The 16,524-nt window shown below is 36.1% G+C and overlaps 1 protein-coding gene across 1 annotated transcript in view; it reads right to left on the bottom strand.

Moving 5' to 3' along the window:
- The window catches only part of CRPPA (CDP-L-ribitol pyrophosphorylase A), a 106,410-nt gene that overhangs the window by 74,571 nt on the left and 15,315 nt on the right, over window positions 1-16,524 (bottom strand). The window contains exon 3 of the mRNA XM_079302125.1: window positions 5,923-6,072. Within this exon, the coding sequence (XP_079158251.1) occupies window positions 5,923-6,072 (150 nt within the window). The remainder of the gene's footprint in view (window positions 1-5,922; window positions 6,073-16,524) is intronic.

Raw genomic sequence — 16,524 nt, 5'->3', positions numbered from 1 at the left:
TAATACACTTAATAAAAGATTCCTGATGCTTTTTTTAAAAAGACAAAGATCAAGAAACAACCCAGTACAACTTATGATAAAATGTATATCTATTATGCATTGTTTGTCATATGTTTAAAACAATGGTGATCTCTTTTTCAGTGCTTTTACACTACAGAAATGAACAGCTCTAACCCATATCACTAATTCATGATGGAATAGAATCAGATGAAAAAATTATCCCCAAGTGAATGTTCACAGGAGATAAAATAATAAGTTGGTCAACCTTGATGACAACTTACATGCCTTGATACACGCAAAGTTTAATGTTTGGTGAATGTTAAAAATAAAGGTTGATGTGCCTTGAAGATTTGGATATCTTTAGTCTTGGCAAGGGGATGAGTAGCGGTTTTCTTCAGGATTCCAGCATTAGAATTAAATGCCCAAATTTTGTCCTGCTTGTATCTTGATCCTTCAATCCTTTTTCTGAATCTGACCCTTTCTCTCAAAGTTGCCAAGGTTTTAGCCAACAATTTGTCTACTACCGTTCATCTAATCACTTTTTGCTCCTGGCAATAATAATTTGACAGGCATTGATGTTTTTAACAAAGAATGAAGCCACAGGAAAATCCCCAAATCAGTCTAGACATTTTTGCCTCGAAGGACTGTGCCTGACCTATGCCAAAATATTGTTAAACTGCTACAGCTGATTCCACTTCCCTACTACAGAGGATACTAAAATGCTTCACACATGTTTGAAAAAGAATCCCAGTAATGTTGTGCCCTTTCAAAAAGTACTTTAGAAGTTCACAAAATCCACATGGAATACACTCCCTATTATTTACATACAGAAAAGACAATACTTTCAGCAGATACTTTTACAATGGCCCTAACAATAGCCAACTTCATTTCTTACTCTGGCAAAATCTTCCCTTAACATTTCTAGGGGTTTGTTAGAGGAGAATCATTTTAGGACTTCCTTTTCTTCTACTAATGACCAGGTTGGACAGTTTGCAGACAATCTCTTCTCCCCATCTCCACCCAATCTCTGGACATCTTGCAATGATTTTTCTGGGGAGTGAAAGAACATCTGCCTCCCAGAATTCAGCATCAAAGTATGTGCATGATTCTCTCTGACACACTATTGTTTTGTATCTTGTCATTACTATGTTTATATATAGCTTGTTGTCTCCTATGCAGGCAGATGCTGTAATGGCCCATAAGTAAATGTAATTGATTAATATTCAAAGAGTGGTTAATGTTGGCTATGAGCAGATACACTAATTCAGTGTAGTCCCAAAAAGTACTAATCTATACATATTTTTTACACAGACTAGATAGAATTCTCAAGATCAGACTGATCTGTGTGGATATTCTTTAAGGAGGTTTTAAACCTGAACCAGAGAAATGTCTCTAAACATGTTGAAGCTCATTCTCCTTCAACGAGTATTCCTACTTCCTGTTCCTTTTTTTTTTTAAACTTCAGCTTCATTGTTCTGGTTAGCTAAATATAAACTACCATACACTGCAAAAGGTCTACTATCAACAGATGACTAAACTAACTATGTATGTAATACAAACACCCCACCCTCCCCAAGAAGTGTGTAGTTCTTACAATAGTAAGAAGTTCTGTAGATCTTGAGGAAAATTGTAAGATAATGTATAAATGATAAGCAGAAAAAAAAAAAAGTTATTTTTTAAAAAATAATTCTTAAAAAGCTATGCCTTAATTCTGAATTAGTGATCAGACTTTGCCATACCATCCACATATGAAGGATTCCTGCAGAATTCTAATATGTCCTGCTCTTTTTTCAGGCGTTTGTAGCCATTCCTTCTTAGAAGGTTCTCAGTTTCCCTGGACTGGTGGCGAGCAACTCTCTGTTCTTTCATTCATGCTGTCAACCCCTTAACTATTGTATCATCTTACCAGGGCTGCTTGTTTGCATATCTGACATAGAAGCTGATCAGAATCTTCTACCTACCACTCCTCTTCTGTTTCCATTTTTTATTGTTTCTCTTCCCCATCATGAAATGGTAAAAATGTTCCTGCTACCTTTCTTGCTTTAGCAGATACATTTCAAGTGTTCAGTACTTTGAATATTTCAGTCATTATATATTGTGGTTGTTTGTACAGAACACATGGCATGACACAACAAGATGTTTTGTGCAAAAGACAAAAAAACCTTCGAGATCTTTGCATATTTCACAATATGTCAAAAACAAGTATTACAGAAATCAGTCTCAGCCTACTCTGATTAAAGGAAAATGGTAGTCTATCTGACTTCCTGATACTCTAATTCTTTTAAAAGGTACTGCTCCAGGGAACACTTGACTTCTGGTAAGTGAAGTCTTTTCCCCCACCCACCTCCTCCCAGGCTTGCAGGATCATACTTCACATTTGTTCCTATTTAAATAAGAAGTGGAACAGAAACATGAAACTACCTTAAGCAAAAATGAACAAGTCTGGTCTAAGAAATCTATCCCTTTGGAAAGAGTAGATTTTAAATTAACACTTAAACTTTCCTGATTTTCCATGGGAATGATAAAAATGGAAAAGAAACAGGATTTTTTATTAACATAATAAAATAAAAAACAAAATTAAAAGTTTAATTGGCTGATTTTGTCCCAGGTAATTCAAAATTGAAGTAAATAATGGATTTTGTCATTTTTACAACTTTTCCAGAGGTTTTACTAGTTATAAGAGGTTTGCATTTTTTATTTTTAAATTTTTTATTTGTCCATTTAGTGTGGTTCATTACATTGTGCAGGAAATGAGAACTCACAGATTAGGATGTACGAGAACTAAGAGTAGTGGTGCAACATCACATTTATCCCCTTAACAAATTTGTATATCCTTTTACCTAAAATCCCAAGGAAAATCCCTGGCTAACATAAAGCCTCCCACCCACAAGATCCACACACACTATAAATATAGTTCTTTCTCCCCTTGCAGTTGTTTGCATTGGTCACTTGTCCACCCTGAGCCAGACACACATTGTACAAACAAAAGTTGCAACTTTTATAAATTTTATAAACCTTATAAATTGTACAAATTTGAAAGTTAATAGTTATGAAGTCAGAAGTCTTGATATCATAACAGTTATAAATCAGAAAGCAACATATACCTGAACAAAGATATTTTTGGAATACATGTTTTAGGGAACAGGGAAGATGTAAGACTGAAAACTAAATTAAATGCATCACAATGAAATGCAGGTGAACAACCTGCTGAATTCCTCAAAATCTGTCCTGGATTTTTGAGGCCAAATATAAAGGGGATTCCTTGTAGTACACATATATTTTAAGGTAGTATTGTAAATCAATCTTTGGTATTTGTACATAAAATTAATTAGAGGAGATTCAACAATCAATACTATTAATACTATCTTTTTTATTTTTTATTTGAGCAAGAGTTGGAAAATGTTTTCTAAGGAAATTACTTAGTTTGGTAAAGATCATACAAATATATTTTTTTCATATCTTAATAGTGTTAATACCTTACTCTGTTCTAGTTCTAGATAAATTTAAAACAACCATAAAAGATTAAGGACTTCCAGTCCCCTCTGCCCAGACTGCTACCAGACAAGAAGAGACAAAAAGGACTGCAGATGGCAAACGTGTAAGAGTCAGAAAACTGACCTTCAACTGAATGTCACAACTTTGTGGTCAATATATTTAGAGATGTTACATTCACAAACACATCTGGAAGTAAACACTTTAAACCTATCTATTCACATCAGATGGCATTTAAAAAGAGATGGAGTTTAAAAGCAGTAGTCCACATTCCCCCAGTGTAACTGAAAAGCCTGTGTTACTAGAAGCACTAATTCAAATGGACAGTTTCTTTCCAAGGAATGCATGTTTGACGGTTGTTTTTCCCCACAGTGTTGTTGCATAAAGGTCACAACTGTATAAAATACACAGGCATAGGATCATGATCCCAGGCAGAGCCAGCCAAAACTAATTCCATTCCCAGCAATGAATGACTTGCAGCATGAGTAATAAAATTATTTTCTCTTCTTTGTTCATCTGTACAATGATACTTACCTTCACCAGGTGGTGGGAATTGATTATAGATATATTAATATTTAGGAAGCATCATAAGCTGCATCCATTCCTACAAAAATCTGTCCTACAGTAGCTTGACTAGGTTTTTCAGGACAACGATTATCTGTCTTTTTTTATTTGTTTGTACAGTTCCCAGAACAATAGGGTCTTAATCCTTGACTTGGAGAGCTAGACACCATTGAAACATAAATAATTAGAAAACAATATGAGTTGAGAGATTTTAGCAAAGTGTTATACTTCCCAAGGGTCCATGCACAGAGCATTAAAATGACCAGAATGTAGCCAAAGCAAAGGAAACTGAGGACAAGAAACCATAGCCTTGGTTGCTTCTAACAACTTTGGTGGTTTGTTCTTGAAAGAGCAGGGATACAAGAAAGAAGATTGATGGAATGCATATGTGAGAAAAAAACTCTATTCAGAGGAGCATAGGAACTGCAAATATAGCTGTCTTTTGAGTGAGACATTTAGGGCAAGAGCATTTTATGTATTGCCAGCTCTACCATATTTGCAAATTATAAGTAAACACAGTAGAAAAAGTACTGGGTTGTTTGGGGGATGGGGGGAAGGTGGTTGCAAGAAACAGCACATAAACATGGAATTTGCCAAAAGATACACACTTCAAAAAGGGTTGTACAACCAACAGTAGCAGTTGTCTCTTGGGATGTGTTCTTATGCATACAGAGGCTGCATTTCTTATGAGTATACCCACTACTTTCAAGGTAGAATCTCAGAAGTATCAGCTGTGTGTCATATACATAAGATCAATCCCCTGCTTCCTATCAGAAGCAAAAAGGTTGAAGCCAGTCCAATCACTTGAGCAGCTCTTCATTTTGGGTAGTCCTTCATCTTGAGCATCTAATATCTTCAAGTATGATGCATGAAGGGTATGACACAGAATTTATGCCAACACTTCTAAGGAAAACAATTACTGAACAATTAAGTAACAGCTTCTTCATTGCCTATCCCCAGATTTTTCTGTTGTTAGTGACTTCTAAGTACTGCACTGTCTGAAAGGGAGTATCAGAAACTTGGGCTTGTTTAGAATTGAAAGACTGATGGGAAGCATGACTGTCTGCATCAACATGAAAAATAATTCCTTCCAAGAGACAAATGAAGAAATGCTCTGCTTCCAGTCAGTCTGGAAGATACCTGGAGGACAGGCAATTTCCACAAGGTGATGAATGAAAAGGAAGTAGAGTGTTGAGAAGAAAGGCTGGAATGTTTCCAGTAAACTGTGAATGCAGGGTGGGGCAAATGAAAGCAGTCTTCAGGGCAAATTAAGGCAAAGAGTCAGGGTTTAATACATTATCCACATAATTTTCCTGAATTAAGTTAATTTCAAAGCAATATATTAGGAAGAAATGAAAAATTACAACAGAGACAAGTAAACATTATTTTCAGCCACTAATCAAAATATGCATAATATGCATACAACAAGAAACAAAATAAACATTTGCCTAGATGTAGCAAGTTATATTATCTCAGTATTTTAGAACAGCCTGTATCCCACTAAATTACTATAAAATGACATTATTACACTGTGCATCCAAAACCCTTTGATACTCTCAGTCAACAGTACATCATTTACATAGACACCTAATTTAAACATATAAACACACTCATTTAAGTAATTTATTTCATGCATTATAAAAATTCAAGTAAAATTGTCTTTCCAGCCATTTAGATCCATTACCCGTTCTTGTATTTAAAAGCTAACAATCAAAAATTTTAATAAATTAGAATGATGCAGCTTTTTTAGAGACTCATAAGCAATATGCATACAGTTTGACGTGATCTGAAATAAAGAAAGTTAACTTTTTTTCTTTTTAACTGAAGTAAATGGAAAAAAGGTCTTAGAAAGTCTTAATATCTTACCTGTTGGTATGCTTCATAGATTATATCAAACAAGAAAGCCTGAGGCATTTCACTTGCTCTGTACCTGGCACGTTCCAGTGAGTGGTCCAAGCAGCCATCAGCAGCAGAGGCAACAACAGTAGAAACTAAAGGACGGATTGCTCCTGCTGCCTGTGGAACAAAACACAACGAGCAACTTAAATGTTATCAATATTAGTTTATATCACAAAGCTTTAGTCGAAAACACTTTGAAAATTATTGTGTTTCTTTCTTTAACTTTTCTATTTCTCATAATCTGTAAATCATATTACTTAATCTGTATGAGACTTGCAAGATTAATGTAGCAATGGAAGATTGTATAAGAACACTTTGAAGGACAATTTACCAAAAAAAGAAAGAAATCTTAAGTCCTTCATACACATCTACTGCAAATATGTGTACAGATCTAAGATGTTCATTCTTCAGACTTTCTTCCCTGTACATAGCAGGCAGTGAGGACTGTGAGGACAGTTCTAGACCTAATCAGATAGCAAACAGCAGCAGACACCTAAGAATCCACAACAATCCACCTTGAAAATTCACAACACTTATTACTTTCATAGATCTCAACTTGATCTAAACAGATCAGAACCAAGCTACAAGAAAAGTTTCAGAAAATTGAGCTTGTTCCTCTGTGTTGAATTCACCCTGTGAAATACCAAGTAACCACACTCACCACTGAAACATCAGAGAAAATTCAGAAATCACATACATCTGAAAGTACTTAATATCCAGCAGCACTGTGCTGCAGAACAGATAATTAAACACTTATATTTCAGTTTTAGTTTTGCTTAGGTTTGAAACCAATTAAGCATATACCTTTGATTTGTTCATTAATATATAGTATTAAAGATCTGTGGCATCTCTGAAACAGAACTCTCCTATATGGCATTTTGATACTAGAAAGTTACCTACACTTCATCAGTAACTTATCAAATGCCCACGTGCTTTGGTGTAGCTTAAGACAATTGGGATGAGAGTGGTCCACACAATAATGAAGAAAAGAATGCAATGGCAGGACACTGCTTACCAAGTCACAGGGCATAAAGCATGCCCTCCATCAATGCTAACCACTGACAACAGCATCTTCACACTATACTGCTTATCATGAATTTTTAAAATTAGTTTACAAAGAATAATTTATGCTGTTTCCAAACATGTGGAATTATCCAACATCTTAAAACAGTATACCTAGGAAATCATTCCCAGTGGTGAATTCTAATACTTTTTACTGCAGCCACAGATCTTCTGAAGTTTAGTGAATTTTGACACAGAAAAAAATGCTACAGTCCCTTATCACATATCAGCAATTTTACTTATCTCAGTTGGCAAATCCTGCCCTAATATATGAGTCCTGTCCATTCTTAGAAGATTTCTGACTTCAGATAAGCAAAAAATGGCAGGAAAAGACAAAAAAAGGCTTTGCCATCTCAGAAGAGAAAGAACAAGTTTTCTTTCCTCCCCCTTTTACACTACTAAACAATAAAACAAAGGTGAAATGCAGCCAGAGTGTTGAGCACTTTATGAGCTCTAAACTACAGTTTCTCAGTTCATTTTTTTACAGAATGAATACAGAGATGTGAACCAATTTCTCATGCTCAAAGAGTTCTGATATGCATGACCAACCAGGGCAGGGTGAAGGAAAAGATTCAAAAGATACATGTGAGAAGAGAAATACCTGAACTACTTTCTCAAAATCTGGAAAGCACTTTTTCTTTCTAATACATGGAAAGATATACCTATACAAAAACTACATGGAGTAAAACATTATCATCCAAAAGCAAAATGTGGTACAGGAAGATAAGTAAAAATTTTGGAATCATAAGAACTGTCTGCATAGAATCTCAAGTCATCTAGGCCAACTTTCTGTCCTAGGTAGGATCAATTTTCTTTCTGTAATAGAAAAGACAAACTGAGAAAACTAAACACCACTATAATGTTAATAATATGTCAATGTATTAAATGAGGTGTAAATTTAACAGATGTACTTAGAGCAAAAGCTGTGCATAGCAGAAGTAGAGAGACTAAATTATCTGCAACTTGTCCCCTCTCTATTCCCTATGATTCAAGGACATGGGTTATTACATCTATATCCCAGCTGCTGGGCATTTGGACTATGTTATTTTGCTCTGCCATCATATTTTAATTGGTCACACACACACATACACAAAATTATAAAATTAGAAGGTCATGGGAAAAGAGAGAGAGCAGCATGCTACCCACAGTTTTTCTGCAATTAACTATATATTTGATTTTTTTTTTTTTCTGGAACAGTTACCATTCCAGAAAGCTATTTAGCAAAAGAGGATTCCTTGGGCTGATCCAATATTTTATTACAGTTTTTAACAATCCTGTCATGTTACATTTTCAGCATAAAACAGACTGGAAGAATACAATGTGACTTGCGTAACCAAATCTCACAAGTGAAACATGCACTCTGAGGAACAAAAAACCAAACTGCAATTCTAAATAAAATTGAATACTCAGAATTATGCTCTTAAAAGAACTCTGAAACACATTGTTTTCTTGCCATCTGGTTTATTGCACAATAAAAAATTATGAATATCTGTATTGGTATCTTTGTGACAATACTGAACCACAACTCCCACTCTGCTGAGACCTAGCTTTCCAAACAATTCAGAAAGACCTAATTTCTACTAAACCCAAATGCAACATTTTTTTTAAACTCTGCAATTAACTTCTCAAGTAATTGAAAGCTTCATGGCACTTAACAAGTGCATTTTTCAAACAACTACAGCTTTCTTTTACAATACCCCATAACTGAGTCCAGCATGGCAGGCTGAGTTTTTCCCCCTCTCTTCCTGCCAGTTCAATAAGAAATCACAAATTGGCCACTCAAGCTATACCTGGCACTGATTTAAAACATTAAATTTAATACAAAGAATAAAATTAATGGCTGACTTCCAATCATGGAAAGAAGAGAAATTCTGTGTATGCAGAAACATGATAATAAGCAGTCATCTGATTTCAAAAGAAAACCCCAGATTTTATTCCAGAAAAGGACAACTCAGTCTGTGACTGATAGCAGAATGGAGAGCTCTGGTACTTAGTAAAGTCAAGAAGTTTCAACTGCTCAGAAATCCTTCATATGATAGAGAGCTGCTGTTCAAAAGCCCCAAAAGCTGAGCTTGAGCATACTTGCCAAGGTGCAGCACTGAGTCAATACCTAAAAATCCTGAGACAAGATACAGAAATCGATTGTCTGTTTTGCTCATTACCAGCTCACTTCCCACAGGACCTTTCTCTGTCTCACACACATGGGCTCTTAACCAGATGATATGACCCAGCCCAGGGTGGCATTTACTAGCCCAGTGACACATGAACTACATTAATTCCTAAGGCCACTTTCAGACTGCATGAAATTGGGACCAAGCAAGAGAAAACACTGGCCTGTGGCCCTGCACTGTTTCCCTATGGCACAGAAGAGCTGAGTCTCAAACCCAGGAAACTGCATCTGCAGTAGTGCTGGCAACATCCCTGAGCTAGATTAAGCCTACAGAGTTGCCAAACCCATGCTGGCTTACATAGACCTCACCACATGTGCTTCTGCTTCCAAACCAGGCTCATTGTATCTTCATTCATGTTCTAAGCATAACATTAGGCATTTAAAAACAAAAGAATTGAGCTGTAAGTTTTGTCTTATATTCAGGACAAAGAGGGGCACATTTTTAAGATGTATTGCTCATTCTGCAGTACTTCTTTCTGGTTAGCACAAACCCCTCCTCTGAAAAGCACAAAGACTTTCTGAATTCTACCTAGCAGCCTTGCAACGAACTAAATGGGGAATTTAGGTATTTAAGACAGGGCTACAGATTACATTTTTTCATTCAGAAATTTAAATATTAGGGCACAGTAGGGATAATAATACAATAAGGCAGTATTGTAGCTAAAGGGGCTTTTGTCCCTCATAATTGTGGGATGTAGTGAAGAACACAATCATGCAGCTAGTCCACATTTATTCAGTTACAACAGCAAGAATTTTAACCTTTGCAAGGGATTTCCCTGTTGGTTTTTGTGGTTATATCAGTAACAAAAAAGTATTTCCGTATCAGTAAAAGAGAGTATATACAGAGTTTCAGGTATTTGAATGTTATTTGCTCTAATGTGAGACGCACTGACTTGCTCTTTATGTCAGGAGTGCACAAGTGTTTGGCCTGGCTCTCAGGCAAGGACAAAGAAAATCTGTCCTCATAGAAATTTATAAGTACTTGCTTATGTAACTGTAGTTCTAAAAATCCTTTTTGCACTTTGAATTACCACAGCATAAAATACAAATCCTGTGAATCTAAAGCAAGTGCATGGGTCTTATACTGACATTTCTCTACTCAAGAGTACTTGTCTTCCAATTTCTAGTAATTTTGAGCCAGACCTCAAGTAGGTTTGCTTTCAAAATCATGCAGAAAATGCATCAAACCCACTTCCTGCATATGAAGTGGATACTCAACAGATTATTAAACTGAATTTCTTTTTATGTCCACTTTACAGCCTTCAAGCTGCTCTACTTCAAATACAGTCGAGCACTAACCTTAGAACATCCAGGAAATGCCTTTCTTTCCCCTATTTTTGCACATTTTGTTAAATAAATCTGTTAAAGTATCCAAATATGAGGGACCAAGCTCTTAAAATACTGCTTCATAGCATGAGACATTGAAACAAAAACCACTAACTGATTAGTTTTCTTTTGCAGATAAAATACCGGAAGAAAAAAACAACCTAATTTATGACTTCCTTAAAACAATGCTAAAATGCAGAATTCTATCAACTTCACAGGAAGTGACAGACTTGTGTCACTCAGAAGCAAGCTCATCCACTGATCTGAGGAAACTGAACCCACTTCCAGAGTCTTTTAGAAACAACAGGTGTCTTTTATGACCCATTTTAAAATGCACAAATCAAAAACAGTTACAAAAAGGTTCTAAATCTTGTGCTCATTTTTTTTGCCTAACTACCTGGACCACAACATGCATTCAAGAATTAAGATTCAATGGTCACTGAAAAAAAGGTAGAGAATGAAATGCACAAGGAAAGTCAGTACAACAAAGCTTCACAAGTATTTTCAGTGGATCCAAGGTGTACTAACACACCTTTTCACTAAACAGTAACATATTGTTCTCAGTTTATCATATTTTCACTTAAACAAGAAGTTGTTTAGATATGTGTATTCAGTGAGTCCATAACCAGGGTGAGCTTTAAGATCAGACAACACAATCAGTTCAAGGACTGCTGAATCAAAAAAGTATTAATGACATCTTTTATTACAAAATGAAATATGAATTTTTAGATCACAGAAGCCAACACACAACATAACAACTTGGCTAACATAACGCAGTATAGATAACTTCTACTGAATATTCATAAATAATTTAAATCCTAATTTTATTTACAATAATAAGATAATATTAGGCAGCAAAATCCAAACAGAACCCATTAAAATTTTCATAAGGATTAGGGAAGGAGATGGAGTTTTTATCAAAAGCAATAAATTATCCAGCTTACAGATCTCCAAAACACAGTGCAGCATTCGCTTAAGACTAACACACTCCACCTACAGCACAACACACCAAGAACAACTTATCAAAGAGCCAAAAGCTCCAAAAGAGTATGAAAATCAACACACATCATTGATTTGGTCATTTTGGGTAGCCAATGTTGAAACAGAACAATGCTAAATAGCTACAAATCTCAACAAGTTGAATGGCATGGACTAAGAAGAAAAAAAATTGTAGTGGCACAAAATCCTTACAAAAAATGTCAGAACTACAATTCCTTTTGTTTTAGAACAGTGTGGCAACAAGTCCACACAACCACAGATCCTCCAGGCTGGCCTACTAAAAAAAAAAGTATGCTATGTCTTTGGCATACTTACCTTGTGTTCCAGTTACTAATGCAGACCCATACAATCCACTTACACAGCCAGCCTGGAATCCTCAACTTCAAGTGCATGGGAATGATAGCCTAAAACTTTACAGGGTCTAGTCATAAATGAGAAAAGCCTTCCATCTCCCTAACATGACTTCTTTTCAGTTTTTAATTACACCAGCAGTGCTTTTCTTCTCCATTCATAGCTTCTGTCTCCCTTGAAATTAATTTTCACTATGCTATCTTCCAGCTATCTAGTAGCATTAGTAAGGGTATGTTGTATGTTTTATTTATTTAATATTTTAATAATCTCAACTAAAAATTCAATGTTTGAATATTACTTAGGAATAGGCATAATATGAGATAGAGAAAAGCAAGCCTTTGAGTGCTAAGTTTAAAAGAAAGTTACTATTTTTAAGCTTTTACATGTTTTCTCAATATTCATATTTATAAATTTTAATTCTTTATTCAGACTTGTTTTCAAATCTGACAAGCAAAACAGAACTGAAGCAGGACTCACAAATAATTTAGCCACCCTGCCTTGGAAAAAATAAACTTTGCTTGCACATATACACTGAAAATAGAAGTACATTAGAAATACATTTTCATAATTTCAAAGCAGCTAACTTCTTTGAAACTGTATACTGGAGATTGTGGGGCTTGTCACACTTAGTGGGACAACTATATCCATCTTGGAACACCATTAAAGTCAGTTTTATAATTGTGAACATGATAAACATACAAGGAATTTTATCTAGCTTTTCCATGAAGACAAGGATTGCATTAGGACATTGGTGAACTTGGTGAACAATAACAAACAATGTCAATTTAGACAAGCTAGGTATCTAACAGTTTACAAATATATCCTGGAATGGTTTTTGTTGGGTGAAAGACTATTTATATGTTTCCAAACACTACCATCACATAAGGACTTCAGTCAAAATCAGGTCTGGTTATAAACCAGCAAAAGAAGCTCAGAATAACTCTGATTACATCCATCTCATTTTATTCCATCAAACTCACACACTCACACATTCACACACACACACACACACACACACACACACATTCACATACACCCAGACACACTCAGGCATATTCACACACACTCAGATAAACCCAGACACGCTCACACACACCCAGACACACTCAGACACAGCTGGATACACTCAGACACACGCACACACACTTGGGCACACTCAGACAAATTGAGACATACTCGAGCACACTCAGATGTACTCAGACAAAATCAGACACAATCAGACACACTCAGGCACACTCAGACACACTCGGGCACACTGACAAAATCAGGCAAACACAGGCACACTTGGACACACTTGGGAACACTCAGACACAATCGGGCACACTCAGGTACACTCACTCAGACACAATCAGACACACTCACACTCAGTAACATGGGCACACAGACACACTCAGATACACGCAGGCACACTCAGAAGCATTCAGACACACTCTCAGAAACACCGAGGCACATTCAGGCACACTTGGGCACACTCGGACACACTCGGACACACTCGGACACACTCAGGCACTCTTGGAAACACTCAGGAACACTCAGACACCGTAACACTTGGGCACACACAGACACACTCGGGCACACTCAGACACAAACACACTTGGGCACACTCAGGCACTCTTGGAAACACTCAGGCACACTCAGACACATTTGGACACACTTCAGCACACTCAGGCACTCTTGGGCATACTTAGACACACTCAGAAAAACTCAGACACTCACACACACTCAGACACACTCACACATGCCCAGACACACTCACACATGCCCAGACACACTCTCACACACACACACACACACACACACACACTCAGACACACTGAGGCACACTCAGACGCACTCACACACAATCACACATTCAGACACACACACACTCTCACACACACTCACACACACAGACACTCTCACACGCACTCACAGGCAGTCAGACACGTTCTGCAATGAGTGATGCATTTTACCAATCACAGAAGGACTCTCTCCACTAGAAACAGAAAACAGAGGAGATAAATGGGACTCAGAATCTACTGACTGTTCTTTTTGCTTCAGATATCAGAAAACAATGTGTTCCATATTTTCTATGCAGCTTTTACCCTTGCTGCTAGGACAGTCAGATATCTCATAGTTCGGCTGCATTAGCTGCTGATTTCACAGCCATCTACAGGATGAAAAAATACAGAAATAAACAGGGTATCTCTGATGCATGAAACCTGCATTTCTATTTAGACATTTGCATTCAAACTAATTGTCCCTACATGAATCAACATACTTCAGACATATTCAGTAATTACCATTCAAGTTAGAAGAATTGTCTCTACCAAAAGATTTCTTATTTTAAATTTATCAATTAGAACCTTCAACTCAAAATTTTAAAACTTAATTTTAAGATGTAGATATTTCACATATGTAAGAGGATGTGCTTTTCAGATTTCTTCTATACCTAATAAAAAAAAGGCATATAACCATTTTTGTAAAATAAAGCAGTTAGAGAATTACTTCTAATGCACATTTAAGGTATAACATTAACATATCCTATCTTATCTTACAAGAAATCTTTTGTTTCTTCTTTAGCTTTTTGTTTTCTGTATTTTGTATCCAGCTCATATCTAGGGCTACCTTTTTTATTTCCTTTAATCAGAAGTTTCAATCTATTAAAAGTTTTATGATTCCAGTGCAGAGATGGAAGATTTAGGGTATTTCCTCTTCCAATTTACAGAAATCCTAGCAAACCAACTCTATTTTAATGGACAAGATGGAGGCAGTAACAAAGCCATGACAGAAACCAGAAGCCACCACACCTATACAGAAGTGCAGTTGAAAACAACAATTCAACTATGCAAGCAAAGTTTTTTAAACTTAGGTGTGAACACTTGTTCAAGCCCAAACTAGCCAAGCTTCTAAACTGCACTAATACAAGCCTGCACATAGTCCTCAGAGTTCATAACCTCATTCTGCACCCAGAACCTACCTACTTTCAGGATAGCAAGGCAAGGCAGCAGTTTGGTTGCATGGTTTCATCTCAAACCTGTCACCATGAACACCCATAACTCATTCTGTAAATGTCATGTCCAAAAGACCCCCTAAACCAGCTGCACACTTCTCTTGAATGGCCAGATACAGCACAGAGCCAGTCAGGACTACAGGACAAGCAAGATGACTCAGTAAAGAACAGCACACCACAATAAAGGCAGAGGTACTCTCATTCGCATGCAGAAACATAAATGTGAGTCCAGGGCATAGCATACTTTCACCCACACTCACACCCTGACTATTCCAAGTAGCATAGACATAACTTATGTGACTGTGCTGTGGTGGGGCCAGGATTCCTTCTACCTTTCCCTTCTACTGACAAACAAGCACAATCTGCAACCTGGGCTGTGTATCCATCAGAAATTAAGTCTGAAGAAAAAGGATTACCTTCTTTCTGCAAGGGTATCTTCTGCCTGTATATTCTTTAACAAAAAGAATAATTCTAAATTAAATTATTTTGAATTTTGTTGGGGAAAAGAAACAAAAAACAAAAAACAAAATTCATAATCCTTATGGCTACAGCATATTTGAGTCTCATTAGTGAGCACTAGAATTTCTTTTATGTAGGCAGTATCACCAGCCAGTGCAATTTCAGCTATCTTGATACATTTGCACTGGCAGCTTTTAATTGCCCAAGGACAGAACTGGTTGAAATGTTTAACAAGCCTAGTCTTACACAGATATTAAACCTAATCATCAGCTAGACAAAAAGAAGGTTAATTAGAACACATGTAAGGAGTTTTGAATACTAGGAAAAAAGGCTTGTATGCTAAACTTCACCTACTTTCCTTAAAGTCTGTTTACCCAGCTGTCTAAAGGCAACAGTCAAACTCACTAAAATTGGGCACATGTTAATCTTAAACTAACACCAGGAAGGAAGAAGTTATAATTGTGTTTATTCCTAGCTGAAAGAGAGGGGATGTTTAATCAGAAATTTAATACACACTTTGATCCAATGTTAATGAGCTGACACTGTGTTGTACATTGAAATGACTTCAAAGACATAGGATGCCTTAAACAAATGTAATGTATATTTATGACAGTGTTTAAGAAAAAGAAAACATTTCTTCTAATGAGGTCAACTTTATCAGAATATACTATCTGAGTAACTGGGGATAGCACATGTACATCAAGACATGTCAGAGCCCCGATTAGCTAGAGCAAACTGAGGAAGCTAACAGCAACTGTTGCTCAAAAACTAGGATTGCACATGTTCTTTTTTACTTTACATAATTTCTGTTCTTTTGTATTTAAAGCATTTACTTCTAACCATAAGTAAACATTGTTTTGGTCTTATCAACCATATGCTAAATTTTAAATGTTATTCTGTTGAACAAATGAGATTTCTCAGATAAAATTAAAAAGATTCCCCTCAAAAAGACAGAACAATAAGAATATATAAATAAAAAAATATAGATGTTTAAAGTAAGGGAACAGAACTAGATGCATCACGGGCTGCAATTTTTCAACACACAGAACTGAAAACAAGCTCAAAAATGTACCATAAGTGGAAAAGAAGCAAAACCAAGTACATATGCACTAAGGAAAAGAGAAGAGTGATACTACAAATAATGACACAATATTTATGTGAACATTTGATTTCATATTAAAATTGGATTTTATTTTAAAAAGCAGACTGA

The sequence above is a fragment of the Erithacus rubecula genome (assembly GCF_903797595.1).
Source record: "Erithacus rubecula genome assembly, chromosome: 3".
Taxonomy (NCBI): Eukaryota; Metazoa; Chordata; class Aves; order Passeriformes; family Muscicapidae; genus Erithacus; species Erithacus rubecula.
This window is presented reverse-complemented; position numbering and strand designations above follow the sequence as displayed.